Genomic DNA, 16,549 nt, shown 5'->3' on the forward strand with positions numbered 1-16,549 from the left:
CAAATAAACACACAGAAACATTCAAACCACAGACACTGCACAGCAGTGGGTAAGCAGGACAAAGATGTTATATTCTTACCTCTTTTTTTTTTTTTTTGCATAAATTTTACATTGATTCTAGTTTTTTGCAACTCAAATCACTCGTAGTGAGGCCCTGGCACAGGTTGCCCCATCCCTGGAAGTGTCCAAGGCCTAGTTGGACGGGGCTTGGAGCAACCTGGGACAGTGGAAGGTGTCCCTGCCCATGGTAGGGGGGATATGAGATGAGTTTTAAGGTCCCTTCCAACCCAATCCATTCTGTGATTGTATCACTCGTGTTTTAAGTGTTTTAAGTCAAGCAGTCCCTTAAATATTGAATCAGAGCTCTTATTCTTAAAGACATAATTGCTTTTCCTTGCTTTTATGTAGTTAGTCTGAAGCTGCTGATTCTTAAGAGAGTGCACAATAAAGCATGAAAAGATTTTATCTATTCCATAAAATAATTGGTTTAAATCACATCTAACACTTAACTTATATACAGTTAACTCATCCAAATCATCAATCACATCTATATTACAGAACAGAAATGAAATCACAAACGTTGGGAAAATAGAGATGCTTCATAAATGATGCCATCTGCATCTGTCTTTATTCCAATATCCCTTCAATGGAAAGGACCAATAAAAGGTCCAGGAGCTCACATTTTGGAATGAGGGATTTCATCTGGTGCCTGAGGGACACGCTGCACTTAAAAGAAATATAAAGATCCATGTTTGGGGGTGTTTTTCCCCCCTATCTCTAGATACAGGTAGCAAGTACAAAATGCAACATGCTCATCAAAAAATCAACCCAGACAGTAAATTTTTAAGACAAAAAAATCAGCAGATTTCCAAGCACTTGTGCTCCTCTCCCTCCCCTTTGGCAAAGGCTGGCAGAGACTGTCCAAGAAACACCACGCACGTACCCGAATAGAAGCTCCCCACAGAGCTCATCTTTCCCACTCTCCCCCGTGTTTCCAAGAAGCTGCAGTTTTGACTGACAAGCTGTTGAATTCCTCAACATGTTCACACAACGAAAAAAAAAAGCGCAATCCTGGAGGAGGGATGGAATTCCACCTGCTTCAGTCCCTCCCCGAGCCCGCTCCTCCCTGCTCCACTGCTTCACTCAATACTGCACGTGGAAAACGGGGGAAAAATCGAACATGAATGTTTTCCTTTTCTCCACTAAAAATTATGACATTAAAATAGCTTTAGGTATGCTGAGTGTTCGCCCAGCAACATCCAAAGGAGGTGCCAATATCCTTTAAAAATAAATTTAAGCTTCAAGTCTTGGTGCAAGTAAATAAATAATCATGTGAAAACTAATGGGATATTTTCAGGTTTAACTTCCTAGGTTTCTTGCTGTCTCACTAATAAATATTTTCCTAATCTTCCTCATATAAAACAAGGAGCAGAGGTGTATTAGTATTTCAAGGAATACACCATTACTAACAGGAGTTGCTACAAGGCAGGGAGAGTTGCTTAAACTCACTTTTTATGTATATTTGTTTATTAATATCTCTGCTTTGCCAGCTATGGAATCACCTTTAATGTACTTCAGCTCGTTGGAGCTATTTTGGGGATTAATTTATTAAAACAAGGTGAAATTTTGTTTTCTCTGCATGTTAGTATCAATTAATAATCTGTATGAGAGGAATGCTGTGCTGTCAGAGGAGGGGTGTGTAAAGAGCAACATTAACTGCTGAGAGAAGGGAAAATGCCTGAAAACAGATGATGTCAAATACAAGATAACAGGACACAGCTGTCCTTATCCATAGCATGGAACAAAATCAAAAATCCCTAATCCAGTCCCCTTCTGAACAGAGGGAGTTATCTACACTGAAACTTCTTCTTTAGTCTGGTTTAGAGTCATGGAAATAGGCCAGAATTAGGTGATGTTGCTGTGTCTCCCATTAGAGAGGGCAAGTGTAAGAGGGCCACTGGCAGGACAGGGAAACAGAAAGAAATCAATATTAGGAAAACTGGACTGGAAATTTAATTTACTTATTTATGTATTAAAACCCATAAATATAAATATTTATTATATCTCATATACATTTTAAGTTATATCATACTATATAAAAATAATATCTATATATAATATCTATATCTATAGATATATGATATCTATAATATACTATAATTTATATGATATATAAATTATAGAATTTATATATCATATAAATCATTTATATATCATTTATATGATATATAAATTATATGTGTATATATGATATCTAATAATTATACAGATATATGACACATGCTATATCAACATTATTATTCAACTATATTAATAATACAGATACTCTAGCATTATATCTATATAATACAGGTGTTTGTACTATGAATAATCTGTATTGTCTTGTATTTTCTTGTAGTATAGTACAAGTATGGAAGGAATGGAAGGATGGAAGACAAACCCACACCAGATCCCAGCAGGATAGAACACAACAGAGCAGGACATGATGGATCAGCCTGTGCCAGAATTCACCTGACTGACTGAAACACGAGAGAACAGACCAGAACAGAGGAGAGGGAAACAGAACCCAGAGCCTCGACCCAAAGAGAAGAAATCAGGGCAGGGGAGAGGAGAACTGATTAGAACAGAAAGGACCAGCCCAGCCCCTAACTCAGCACCACAGATCACCACACACCAAACCCAAACACAACCATGCAAAACTCAACAGAACAAAAACCCTGCACCCGGGTGGGCCTTGCCAATGCCCCACAACCAAAGCCAAAGATGTGCCCCTCACACCACCCCAAATCACCAAACACTCCCCAGGCCCCCCACCGCGGTACAAAGCTTTGCTCCCACTGCCCACCTGATGCTGCCCAAGTCCATCTGGTGTGGACACTCTTCTCCCTCTCCACACCTCCCTGAGCCTGCTGCTTGACTCCATCCTCTCCCTCATGCCAGAGCCCTGCTGGGAAGGCAGGCTCCTGTTGTCTACCCTTGGATCATGACAGCCCCCTCAGCTTGCCAGAATGCCACAGGGACACGCCACAGCTCCACATCGCCTTCCTCAGTGACAGCTGTCCAGTCAACCTCTCCTCAACCACCTTCCTGCCCTCACTGCTGGGCCATGACACCAACACCCACCATGGGCAATGTCACCTGTCCCTCTACTGCCAGTACAACATGGTCACTGCTGGCAGTCCTGTCAGTAGAAACAGGGGGAAAACCCCACACCCTGCACCCGGAGCGCGTGCTCACCTGGCCTGGGCCCCCTTCTCACCCCTGTGCTCCAGGGGACTGTTGGTCAACTCTGCTGTGCACCCCGGGTAGGGCTGACACAGATCTCATCTTCTGAGACATCCTCTCGGTAGGACCTCGCTGCTCAGGGTTTGTGTTGTTCGGTGCCTCGATGGACCAGGAACACAAAATACAGCCAGAGCTCTGCACCATCGCTCCATCACTGGCCATCCACCAGCCTCCTCCTCTTCATCCTCCTCCTCTTCTTCCTCTTCTTCATCTTCCTCCTCTCCAAACTTCTCCTCTTCATCCTCCTCCTCTTACTCCTCCTCCTCCTCCTCTCACCTGTCTGCAATAAAACGGGCACCTACCATACAGGATGATGCTGGCGTTGGTGTTGCCCAGCTTGTTCGTGGCCACGCACGTGTAGTTGCCGTAGTCCTTCTCCGAGACGTTGAAGAAGGTCAGCGTGGACAGGCGGCCCTTGCTCTCGATCCGCACACCGTCCAGCCCGTTCGCTAACCTGTGGGGAAACGGGGTCACGGTGCTGAGGGCATGGGGATGGGGCTCTGGGACAGACCTTGTCCCCTCCCCAGGCACCCCTTTGCTCCCCATCAGCCAACAGCAGTATACAGAATCACAGAATCACAATATCCTGAGTTGGAAGGGACCCACAAGGATCATCGAGTCCAATTCCTGGCCCTGCACAGGCCCATTCCCAAGAGTCACCCCCTGTGCCCCAGAGGATCATCCAAACCCTCCTGGAGCTCTGGCAGCCTTGGGGCTGTGCCCACTGCCCTGGGGAACCTGGGTAGTGCCCAACCAGCCTCTGGGGGAAGAACCTTTTGCTGAGATCCAACCTGACCCTGCCCTGACACAGCTCCAGCCATTCCCTTGGGTCCTGACACTGGTCACACTCACACGTTCCCCCACTGGACTTGCACATCCCACCAAGACAAATGCTTTATCCCACTTTCCCTCCCTTAACCCATCAGCCTGACTCGTGTCCCACAGCCACCAACCCTGGAAGAAACAACCCTGGGACTCCCTCAGCCCTTAGATCCACCAAAACGAGTTGATCTCAGCCGCCTTCTGCACGATGCCCTCGGGCACTGTCACCTCCCTCTGCCTCCTCACCTCATCACCCTCTGGCCCCAAGGCTCTGCTGCCTCCCAGCCCCTCACCTGGTGTCCTCCTTGAACCACTGGAACTCCGCCACGGGGACGGCCGAGGCCTCGCACTGCAGGATGCCCTTCTGGCCCACCGAGGCGCCCGTGTTCTTGGCGCTGGAGATGTACGGCGGGTCTGCGGAGACGTCGGGCCGTGTGTCACGCTGGGCCACACACACCCAACCCCCCCATGATCCCCTCGTCCCTCACACTCACAGTTGACGGTGACTTTGACTTTCCGCACGTCCGGGACGGCCACGTCGTTGACGGCGCTGCACTCGTACTCCCCGGACTGCTCCCGCGTGATGCCCGTGATCTCCAGGTACTCGTCCTCACTCACAAAGCCCTGCCCTGGGAGATGTATTGAACACGTGGCACCGTCACCCACCACACCGGCACCTCCCCTGTGCCCCTGTCCCCCCCGACACGCCCTGCGTGGGCGTCTGTCATCCCCTTTGCACAGAAAGCTTGGGACATCGCTTGACAAGCATCCTCACCCCCATACCAAGGCCGAAGAGTCAGCAGCTCCACCCTCCATGACAGACTGTGAGTCACCTTAATGCCACCCCAGCCACCTCTACGGGGACATGCATCCACCCACACAAGCCAGGCAAGACCCCTCGTTGGAGCCGGGTCTCACCTTTCCCGGAGAGGTGCCGCCACGTGACGGTGGGCTCTGGTCTCCCAAAGGCCAGGCACATGAGGGTCACGCTGCTGCCCTCGTTCACGGTGATGTCTGACGAGATGTTGACTATCTGGGGGGGCACTGCAAGACAAAAAGAAGACCAAAACCACATCAACACACCGGCTCAGCAGGCCCCGCCGGGAGGCTCCAACCATGAGACCTGTCCCATCACAGCACGTTGGTGTCCACCCTGTCGCCCTGTCCAGACACCAACTCCAACTCCATGTCTCCAAACCAGTATCATGGACTGGAGCCGAGCATAAATGCAGGGCATGAAGGGGTCCACTCACTGTGCCAGCCCCCCCGCTCCACGGCCGAGACCCTGATAACCAGCTCTCATTATGGCCTGCAACAAGGCTCATATTTTAGCATATTTATTAAAGCTGTTAAAATTACTGAGCGTCTGCTCCATTCAATACCGGCCATGGTGATTTATATTCCTCTATCCCCAGATACTCCATCTAATAAATAACTTGGCAATCTCCGCTCCTATAAATATCCCCAGCCATGGCAAAAAGCAATTAAAGCCCGCTCGCCGATGCTGCTTCCCGGTGCTCCAGGCTGTTGGACACAGCCCCTAAAAGGGACTGCACCCCAGGGAGTCAGTGAGGCCATACAGAACAACCCTCCTCAAACTAAACACCACACCTAAAATGCCCAAAATGATGCCCTGTGCCCCCTCCTCAAGCCCACAACGTGCCAGGAGCCCCAGCTCAAGCGGCATCACACGCCCAACCCTTGCACCCAGGGCTCTCCCACAGCACTGGGATTCCAGGATGATCGCCTGAAAACCACCACGGCTGACACCAGCACTGCCTGGAAGGGGATGTGAGTGCTGCCCAGCTCCCCTGGCACCCCCAGGGAGGCTCTCCTCACACCCCTGGGGAGGTTCTCCTCTCTCCCAGAGCGGGAGAGGCGGCACAGCGGGACAAGCCGCGGCAAAGATGCGGCACAGTCCATGCAGCCCGACGGGCTCTGCAAAGCAGTAAATTTCCCAGCTACTTGACACATTAATATAGAAGTACAGTCTGTTATAGCAGAGGGAGATTGTCTGAGTCCTTCAGGGGAAAGCAGCAATCCAAAAATGAAAAGTGTGTGCCGGCGACTGCTGGAAAATGTAGTTACCGCTCGGAGCGGAGCCGGCCAACTCCAACAGCGCAGCCACAACGAGCTCTGGGAAGGCTGCAAATGGCCCTTCCTCACTCAGACAAGGAGATGACATTAACCCCCATTACCAGCAGCCTTGCACCTCTCCCCTCCAATAACAGCCCCTCAGACTGGTACCAGGAACATCCAGAAACCACAAGAACATCCAGGACAAGCCTTCCCAAACAGCTGAGCATTTTTTTCACCTGCTCATGAGCCTGTAAACCAGCCCTCCTCATGAGCAGTTCTGGTCCAAGACAGCAGCACCACTAGTGGACCCTGCTCCAGACAGCAGCCTGTCTCTCCCTTGTGTGCTCCTGCCTACAGATGCCATGGAGCTGGACTACTGATAGACTGAGATGCAGAGCACAAGCAAAATCACAGCCACTGTTCCATCCTTGCCCTCCCAGCCCTCTCCAGCTCATGCCTGACATCCCTTTCCCATCCCCTGAGTCCCAAACCACAAGTAACAAAGTGACGTGCAGAAATTGGTGCTCTGGGCACAGCTGTGAGCCTGTCCCCCTTCCCAGGCACAGAAAAACTTTCATTCCTGTGGAAAAAATTATCACTACCCATAACCACTACGGTCCCAGTGCTCCCATTCAGAAAACCCCAAGCCACAGGAACACACACATCAGCCTGAAAGCCCTTCCCTCAGCAAAGGATGCTGACACAGACATGCCAGCAGGTCTCACAGCAGGGAACAGCACTTCCCAACCCCCCAGGGCCACTGCCTGCCCTAATCCAATCAGGACTGCCCCTGAGAGCCAGCAGGGATGTGCAGTGGAGGGATACCCACGGACAGCACAGGGACCCCAGCTCAATACCCTGCCACGGTGGCGATCGTTGCCTATGAGGTTACCAGGACTTGGAGAAGGACATCTGAGGACCCTGATTACATTTTCATAGATCCCACAGACTGGGCTGTCAAGGATGGCGTCTCAAGGACGCACTGGCTTTGCCATGGGAGGACTTAATCCTATGGGAGGAGCAGGTGGGAGCTGGGACCATGTAGGGATTCGGGCAGGCTGAGTTCGGTGGCAAACACGACTGTGGATAAACCCAAGCTGCAGCCATGCCCTGTAAATACCAGGAGGCAGGTACAGCCAAGGCACAGGTAAAGCTGCCCTGAAATGCACATCCCACCTGAACTGCCTTGTCTTGAGGTCGGGACAACTTGGGATTGGTTCTGGGCATGGAGTACAAATGCTCTTCCCCATCCCCTGTAAATCCCTCTTTGTCCCCTCCCGGATCAGACAGCCCTGCTAATGCCTCACAGCCCTCCAGCATGACCGTGGATGCTGTTCCTAGTCTTTTACCTGTTGACAGCATCCTTTCCCTGGATCACCTTTCGTTCTCTACATTTCTCTCTCTCTGCCCTTCACGGCTGCTGGGGAAAAAGCAACAGGGCAGAACACCATCTCCATCCCCCCTTACCCCTGGTCCCGCCTTCATTGTGAAAGCCTACAGCTGCAAGCAAATTGAATACAGAATAAATCCTGAGGAAGCGAGGAGCGACGCGGTCTCGTGGGAGCGGCGAGCGGCCCGCGGAGGATTTCGTCAACCCCGCGTAATATTAATCACGGGGAAGTTAATGCAGAAGGTTTGGTAAGCCAAAAAATACATTTGCACTGTAATTTCTTGTTTGTTCGGAAAGCCGGTGAGGGAAATTGAATGTGAAAGCGATGCCACTAAATTCAATAACAATAAGCCCGTGATTTATCTCCTTCCTTTACCACTCGAGACCCGAACCGCGCGATGCGCCCATTCACGCTCTCCGTTGGGCCCGGGCACGTGCTGGTGTCTGCCACCCTTCATGGGGACAGTGAGGTGCCATCCTCCCCTCTCAGCTCCAAACTGGGGCTGCAAATAGCCCTGTGGGGCTACATCACACGCCGAGGTTGCTGTGTCCTGATGCTACGTGCCATACTCAGGGGATCTCTGGGACTCTCCCAAAACACCTTCGGTCCCGCTGCCTGCTCCGGGCACCAGGGATGGCTTTGCACTGGCTGTCCCATCTGGGGACAAAAGGAATGGGACAGCTCAGAGCTTGTGATGGCTGCGTGATCAGTGACTCCACACGACGCTGACGCACGCGGCCGCGTGCGGGCTGACTCATCCCCGGCCGCTCCGGAGCGCCGAGCCCCACCGGAGGCACTCGCCACCATGGCCCTGGACTATTTTTAGCTGCCAGATCATTCCTGCTGCACGCCTCGGAGCAGAGAGCCTGCATGAGCACCGCGGCTGACACATGCAACTGATGTCCCTCCTCCACATCATTAGCTCCCAATCCATTAAAAGAGACCTCTTCCCACACCGCGGTAAGGGGAGATGACAGATGGATACCCATGGGCTCTTCAAACTGCCACTTCCCCACCTCTACTCAGGGGATGGGTCCCCATAGGGACTGCAGAGGGGGACATCTTATCTTCGGTGCTCTGCAGGGAGGTGACAGCCTCCTGGACACTGCCTCACTACGGCACACTGTGCTCCTGTCTCACTTACCATCCCCTCTCAGACACCTCCTGCTTTGGGGAGATGCAGTGTTCATGCTGTTCCTTCAGCTCTCCAGCTGCAGTGTCCAGCTGTGCCCTCTGACAGGAGATGCTGTCACCACAGGGACAGAGACTGTCACCCTAGCAGGGGTTGGATGCCTGCTGGAGCTCTTTCCCCAGCACCCCAGCTGCCTATAGCCCCAGGCACCTCCAGCTCTGCATGAGCCTCCCCGGCACAGGCAGGATGGAGCTGTCAGAGGTGTCACTGTGCAAGGTCTCATTAGCGTACAGAAAGTCAGCACAAAGAAGGCAAATATGCTGAAAGCTCACATTTTGCCTGTGCTTTCCATCTCCTTCACTGATGAGAAGCACAGCAGGACAGCACTGGGGCCTCCTCCTGCCCCTGCGTGTCTGCTGAAGGCACCAGCGATACAAGACCTTCCCAAGAACAGCTTCTGTTGGGGGCTGATGCCCTTAAAAGGGGCACCTGCAAGCCAGCTCCAGGCTGGCACACAGAAATGGATGTGCTTCCCTATCTCTCAACTCATCTTTGGGTTGGGGTGCAGGAGACACTTGCAAGGACACATCCTGCACAAACCCTTGATGTCCATCAAGTCTTTGGGGGAAGAGACTGGGGCAAGGAGGTGACATCAAGAATTTTAACAACATGTTGCTTCTTGGCAGCAAAGATTATTGTCTCTAATCGATCCCATTCCTTTGACAGCCCAGTCTAAGAGGCTCATCAGAGCTGATTTTATTGAGATAATGGACTAAGCCCATCTGAAAGCTACAGACTGGTCAACAGAGTGATTTTTGTCAAATTTCCCTGACAAGCAAGCGTCATGACACGGCCTCACATGTTCTCCATTTCAGGCATATCTTCCCTTTCCCTTCTCTGGGTCTTGAATGTTGCCTTTTCACAGCCTTCCCCCAGTAAAACACTCTTTGTGTGATCCTCTGATGGGAAGGGACATCACAAAAATTAAACACAGCCCCTGAACACCCTTTCCCAGGCGGAGTCACCCGACTGCTCGCTGTGCATCCTTTTTCTCCAAGTTTTCACGTTGAGATGGGGAAAGCAATAAAACCGAAACTCACAGTGTTATACCTACTGTGTAACCACCTGTCAGTAAATTTATGAACAATTAGGAAGTGAGAGTGCTTCCCAGGGAGCTATTTGTGCGCGCGCTAAAATGTTCTTTCTGTTCGGAAATATAATCGGGAAACAACTTCTCCAGTTCTCCCCCCTCTTCCCCATTTTTGCTTTTTGCAGTAATTAATCATCTGCTGCTGTGCTTTTGTTCCAGAGGCTCCTGATCCCTGTGACACATCCCAATGGCTCCTTTTCACCAGTTTTAAGAAGCCTCAAGAATGGGAGCCTGAGGATGCTCTCTAGGTGCTTTCCATCCTGTCTCTTTTCCATCCTCCCATCTGGATTTTGGGACAGTGGCTTCCAGGACAGTGGCTGTTCCTGCCTGGGCAGTGAGTGCTGATTACTTCCTGCCAGCTGGACTCTTCCTCTCTCCAGACCTTCCCCCTCTCTGTGCCCTCACTCCTTCATTACTCTTTCATTTCTTCCCTTTGCTGCCTCCTGTCCTTTTGATACTCAGTTCTGTGTGTGCACATTTCCTTTTCTCTTTTCCCTTTGTTCTACAAGTCTCTAGGCTTTTCTTATCATCCTTTTTGTTTTGTTTTTATTTCCCCTCCACTTGCTTTTTTCTACTGTCTTTGCTATTCCTTCCAGATTTTCTCTGGGCTCCTTTGCCTCTGAATTCACTGCCACATTACTGCTGCATCACCTTCAATTGGCCATTTTCACTCTCTTGCCCATCCTCTACTTCTTCAGGGAGGGAGGAGGAGCAAGGTAAGAGTCTGGTTGCACCTTCCCAGCCTTTTGCCATTGGAGAAAAAGATCTCAATGGGGCTGCATGGGGTAGGGGTGGCCCTTTCAGAGGCTTGAGGAGCCAGTTGTTATCAGAAGAGAAAAAAAAAAAAAAGTCAATTTGGTTTTGAAACACTTACTGAAAAGCTCTGCCTGCACTGGTGCTGCTGTGAGAGGCAGCAGATGAGACACAGGACTGGCTCTGGGAGAGCATCCTCAGGTGCACGTGGAAAACACACCACACAACCACAACCTCAGTACTGTAAATGAAAGCCATAGTCCTCCAAAACCTGCTCTGGTCCCCAGGGCGAGGAAAGCAGCAAACACCGAGATGGGAAAATGGATTGTGCCAACCAGAAACTAAGAGTAATAATGCTGGCAGCTGGAGAGGCTTTAATGAAAAATCCATGGTGGGTAGGACTAAGGCAGTACAGGAAGGGGGTCTCTAAATAAATCAGAACCAGAGGACATCTGAGGAATACCAAAGACCACTATTAGGTAGAGATGGTCAGTATCAGTGTTCACTGCCAAAATCTCCACCAGATGGGATCTCACAGTCACAGCCTCCACCAAAACACTGACCCTGAGCTCCACATTTCAGACTGAAGTATACCCTGAACCAGCCCAGGCCGAGAAGGCACAGCTGTGACATGCCTATGGTCTATCACACTCCTCACACCAAAACCATTCTGTGGCACTGTGAGGTAAGACCTCCTGGCTCCTCCTTGGAAGGTTGCACCTCCCAGGAGCAGAGGTGGGCTTTGCAGGGCTCATCCCAGGGGCAGGAGTGCTCGCCAAGGTCCAGCCCCATGACAGCCTCCACTCAAACTGTTTATGAGAAGAGCAGGATGAGGTGGCTCATCTTCTCCTTATAGGAGATTAAATGCCTGTTCTCTCTGCATTCCAAACTCTCCCCAGAACACCCTGACGTGCCACAAGCCCCGCGCATGTCCCCGAAAGCATCTGTCCCCTCGTCACGAGGCAGTGCCTGAAAAAAAAGAAAAAAAAAAGAGGAGAAGGGAGACAAAAAACCCCTTCTGGCTTCCTGCCATCTACACTCTTATAAACCCTGTTAATGGCTGTTGCAATGAACCAATGCAAGAGACATATTAATAGTGCTACTAAGAGACACATTTACTGTTGACGGCGGTTCCCTGGCAGATTTATCGCTGGGTTGCTGGGAGGGAAGGCCGGGCCCCGCAGCAGCACAATTAAAACCCAATTGAAGACGGGGACAAACAATCAATACCCTCTCCGGCCAGCTTATAGTTTTGCAAAAATACAAATAGAAATTAATTGACCTGAATACAGTTGCTAACTGGCCATTACTGCCTGTTTGTCAGCCCGCTGGCACGGTGAGGCCAGCAAACAGAGGAGAGACCTAAACCTCAGTTTTGAGGCCAGAAACAGGGCTTTGCTCCCATCCCTGTAAAGTGTGTGCTCTGCTTGCAGTAACAGCCAGGACCAAATGCATCTTTGGAAAACTGCTCCCTTCCTCCCAGCACTGAGCAAAGGACTGTATGTTATTCATCCTCACAGAAAGCCCCCTAGAAAGCACATTTTAGCCACCAAGGAACTGCAGTGGGGCTGAATCTTAGAATGATTTGGGTTGGGAGGGACCTTAAAGATCATCTCATTCCACCCCCCAGCCATGGGCAGGGACACCTTCCACTAGACCTGGTTGCTCCAAGCCCCATCCAACCTGGACTTGAACACTTCCAGGGATGGGGCAGCCACAACTTCTCTGGGCAACCGGTGCCAGGGCCTCACCATCCTCACAGGGAAGAATTCCTTCTTTATATCTAAACTAAATTTCCCTTCTTTCAGTTTGAATCCATTACTCCTTGTAACTACAGCTCCTGAGGGAGAGTCCCTCTCTGGCTTTCTTTAAGGTTCCTTCAGATACTGGAAGGCTGCTGTGAGTTCTCCATGTAACCTTTTCCGCAGGCTGAACTGGGAACAGAGCACAGAAGGATTTGCCTCTTTGGCCACCACCATCAAAGGGACAGCAAGGTGGCACCTACAGATGGATTTTCTCACAGACCAGCTTAAACAGACTGTGTGGCTTAACACATTGAAAGGGAAATACAGACCCTGCTCAGCATGGACCACTTGACCTGTGCCTGTATCCCCAGCTCCTCTCAGGCTGTGGATAAGCACCACTGCTGAGAACCACAGTCATCACTGCAGTGGGAGCAACTCGACAGGACTTGCTCACACCAGGAAAAAAAAACTCCCAGCACAGTCAGAAATGCCTCACCACCAGACTCTGGACACAAACTATCTCTCACCTCCACCTGCCCAAGCCTGGCAAGTGCCTGCAAAAAGGGGTGAGGAGAGCAGGGGCTGAGCATCGCTGCCAGTTCACCTGATTTCATTAGGTGCAAAGCAGTCAGATACTTCACCGGTGTTGACTGGATGGATTAGCACGATTAGAGAGCAGACAGGATAAACAGATTAAACTCCACAGATGGACAGCTCACACGCAACTCAGAAAGGGGGAGAGGGGGAGCTCCGACCAAGGGGATGGAGGGATGCTCCCAGTGGATCTCTGCTCCCCTCTTCCCAAGGTGAGTGCTCCCCTCGCCATCACAGCCTGGTGCACACGATCCAGGGTTTCCCAACACACTCCCACTGACACCGGGCAGGAAAACCTCCTGGACAGGCTGCCAGAATCAACCCCTGCCTCCTCCCAGTGAGAAGGATACATAAATACATACATAACTCTGCTGGGGGCTTCTCAGAGACATGTCGAGGCTGAGAAAGTTTTCAGATTTGCTCATTGCAAAATCAATACCCATCAGCTGTTTGAAATTAAAGGAAAGATTAGGTCCTGGTTTTATACACGCTTTATTGTATTCCGAGAGCTTTCTACTCAGCCAAATAAATCTTCTTTAAGAGGATTAGGAAACTTTCATTATCTTTATCTAACCTGAACTAACACTAACTCTGAAAAATTAATCTAGAGGCCGGACAAAAGCTAGTAGCTGGTGCAAAGCCGCAAGGATCCGGAGGCAGCATCCATCACAGTGCTACAGGCACCTGGATTCCCCTCATCAGAACAGCCCCAGGACGCTGCTTTGCAACCCAACAGCATCTGCCACATAGACACACTTGCCCATGAAACCCTGTGCCAAAAGCCCTTTGTGGCCCCATTGTGACTTCAACATTCACAGAATCCAGCCTCTCCCAAAATCACAGGGCCTTGTGCTGCTCCTTCTCCCGCACACACCCTTCCTCCTCCTTCCCCACAGCTTTATGTGCTAAGCATGATGTCACACGGTCTGCAATACCCCTTTGGTCAGTCTGGGTCACCTGTCCTGGCTATGTTTCCTCCCAGCTTCCCAGGCACCCCCAACTTCCTTACCCATGTGGCAGTGTAAAAGAGCAGAAAAGGCCCTGGCTCTGCGTAAACGCTGCTCAGCAATAACAAACACACCCCTGTATTATCAACCCTGTGTTCAGAATGAGCCAAAACACAGCCCCATACTGGACCCTAGGAAGACAATTAATTCTGCTCCGGCCAAAACCAGCACACCACGCAATACCCGAAGCAGCTGATATTGGTTCCATCTCCACCACCAACAGAGCCTCTGAACCCTTCACAAATCCAGACACCCTTGCAGATCAAACCCCCCAGCAGGAGCACGAGGCACGTCCAGACCTACCTTGCACGATGAGGTGGACGCGCGAGGTCTTGGGGTGATTGTCTGTCTGCACGGAGCAGGTGTAGGGGCCCTCATCGTACACGTCCACGTTGTGGATCTTGATGCTGTACTGGGTCTTGGTGTTGGAGAGGATGACCACGCGGTTGTCTATAGACCACTTGTCATTGCCGGCATACAGGATGGTGCTGCGGTTCAACCACGCCACCCGCGTGACCCGGTCATCCACAGTACACCTGCGGCGGGAGAGACAGAGCGTCACACACCCCAGAGCACCCACGGAGCGTCCCCGACCCCAAAACCGGGTGGGAGCAGGATGGGAGCTGCGGCACCGGCTCCCCATCACTGCCAGCACGGAGATGGCACGTGCCACGGCCGCACAGCCCTGCTCCACATCCTCCCATCACCCGAGATTCTGCATAAACGGCGGGTTCTGCAGAAAGAAACCCTCCTGTTTTCTTTGACACATGACTGGGGAACCGCAGACAAAATTCCTGTCGCATTCGACCTCTGCAAGCCACGCAGACTATCCCTACCTACCATCCCTACCCCCCGGCACCTCCATCATCCCCCTCCTCGCCCCCGCTGCGCGCTGAGAATTTCAGATGAAGCTGTAAAATTTGCTGACAGTTGGTCTTGTCAGCACGGCCCTCGAGCCATCCCCGGGGTGATATACGTGGGGACAGGGGCCGCAGAACACGCGCAGGGAGAGGGGAAGGAGAGGAACAGCCGGAGACGGCCAAGCCAGCACGCAGGGAAGGGAAGGGAACATTTGGATAAGCAGCTGTAAATCCTACAAGTGCCTTGAAAACACAGCGCGGTCGTTTCCATTATTTATTTCCTGCCTGGCTCCCACCCTCCCCGCTCCGAGGCACGCGGGAGCTCGGCCCACAGCACTGACTTACACTTGGCAAAGAGTGGGGGGGGGGGGAGGGAATCAAAATGTTCCTGGAAAACATGGCTTTTTCGTTCTGTTTGACAGATTTTTCTCCATCTATTTACTCGTGGCCTTCTCTGCTGCCCCCGTGGCACCCACAGCAAAAGCACCGAGCATTTGGCTAAATTAAGAGCCTGGCACCTCTCAGGAGCTTCATGTGTTTCCCACATGAGGACCACGATAGGGAAGCTGTCCCTTGGCATGAAAGAAAACCGGGAAAACCAAGCTAGGTGTGCGGTAGTGCCGGTGGTGGCAGTGCTGCCGCAGCTTTGTGCAGCTGAGACCGCAGGAAAAGTCACCTACAGTCAATCAAGAAACTCATGTGAGTCCCTCTCCACACGCCTGTAAATTCGGAGAGAGGCTGGAAGGCTGTTCCTGTCCTTGCCCCCACCACAGCACCTCTCCTGCCCAGGCTTCCGAGGTGTTATATGCCTCCCTCGCTGAGACTGCAGAGCGTCACCTCGATCGAGATTATTAATCGGGCGGAGGGAAGGGGCGATACTCGGCATGTTTGAGGGTCCCCCCGGGCGCTCAGTTCAGAGGAACGAGCCATATATCCTCCCGCAAACAAGTCCTTTTCCCCTTGCAGGAGCCGTTCGTCTCTGCCAGCCACACCACGTACGGACGCCGGGAAAGACGGGTGGCCCTCCCCGCCCGCCACGGCACTGCCGGAATGCCGGGAGCCTGCCCGGGTGTCAGACACATCCCAGCACCGGCTCAGCTCTGCCAGACCAAGGCGGCCTCGTGCCGCCAGACGGCACCGTCCTTGTCGGGAAGCCGAGCCCTCTCTCCTCGTTCAAATTAACTGGGGGAGAGCTGAGCACAGCCGAGTGAAGTTCGGCCCTGGGGGATTCCAGTCTAGTGGACTATTACTGCTGTCTCACTTCATTATAATGAATAATAAAGAGATACTTACACACGGCTTCTGTAAATTATTCATCGCGTGCACCGAAAAATCAGGGCAGCAATATGTAAAACAGACAACTTGCATGTCTGCGCTCATATAAATATCCAGACTACAGCCCTGCGAGGTGCTCTTGGGTCCCCTCATTAGGGGTGAAGCACAAGGACTAGGGTTTGAAGTGACAGGGACGAGAAGCTCGTGCTGAGCACGTTCAACTGTCGCTGCCCGGCTTTGGCTGGCATATGGGATGTGCTTCCCAGGGAAATCTGAGGCTGGTCCAGGACACCCGAGAACTGGGGCGGTTCATTTTGCGCTTACAGCTCATATTTACACCTCAGAGCTGCACCTGCACAGGCACACAGGGGTGTCCCAGGTGGACACGTTCATGTGAGGGAGGGGAAGAACAACATCGGCCTCCCTTGTCTGTGGTGACAGGTACCACCCTAGAAA

At 51.6% G+C, this 16,549-nt stretch overlaps 1 protein-coding gene across 7 annotated transcripts in view; it reads right to left on the bottom strand.

The window, feature by feature from the left end:
• OPCML (opioid binding protein/cell adhesion molecule like) overlaps nucleotides 1-16,549 on the bottom strand; it is a 299,547-nt gene that overhangs the window by 11,404 nt on the left and 271,594 nt on the right. For 4 of the 7 annotated variants that reach the window (XM_064634446.1, XM_064634451.1, XM_064634444.1 and 1 more), the window contains 6 exons: nucleotides 14,262-14,494; nucleotides 5,026-5,151; nucleotides 4,602-4,736; nucleotides 4,401-4,521; nucleotides 3,588-3,739; nucleotides 2,846-2,947 (listed from right to left, as the gene is read on the bottom strand). In XM_064634446.1, the coding sequence (XP_064490516.1) occupies nucleotides 2,846-2,947; nucleotides 3,588-3,739; nucleotides 4,401-4,521; nucleotides 4,602-4,736; nucleotides 5,026-5,151; nucleotides 14,262-14,494 (869 nt within the window). The remainder of the gene's footprint in view (nucleotides 1-2,845; nucleotides 2,948-3,587; nucleotides 3,740-4,400; nucleotides 4,522-4,601; nucleotides 4,737-5,025; nucleotides 5,152-14,261; nucleotides 14,495-16,549) is intronic. The other 3 variants (XM_064634450.1, XM_064634449.1, XM_064634447.1) reach the window with 1 other exon arrangement.

This window comes from Pseudopipra pipra, chromosome 23 (assembly GCF_036250125.1).
Source record: "Pseudopipra pipra isolate bDixPip1 chromosome 23, bDixPip1.hap1, whole genome shotgun sequence".
NCBI classification, from domain to species: domain Eukaryota; kingdom Metazoa; phylum Chordata; class Aves; order Passeriformes; family Pipridae; genus Pseudopipra; species Pseudopipra pipra.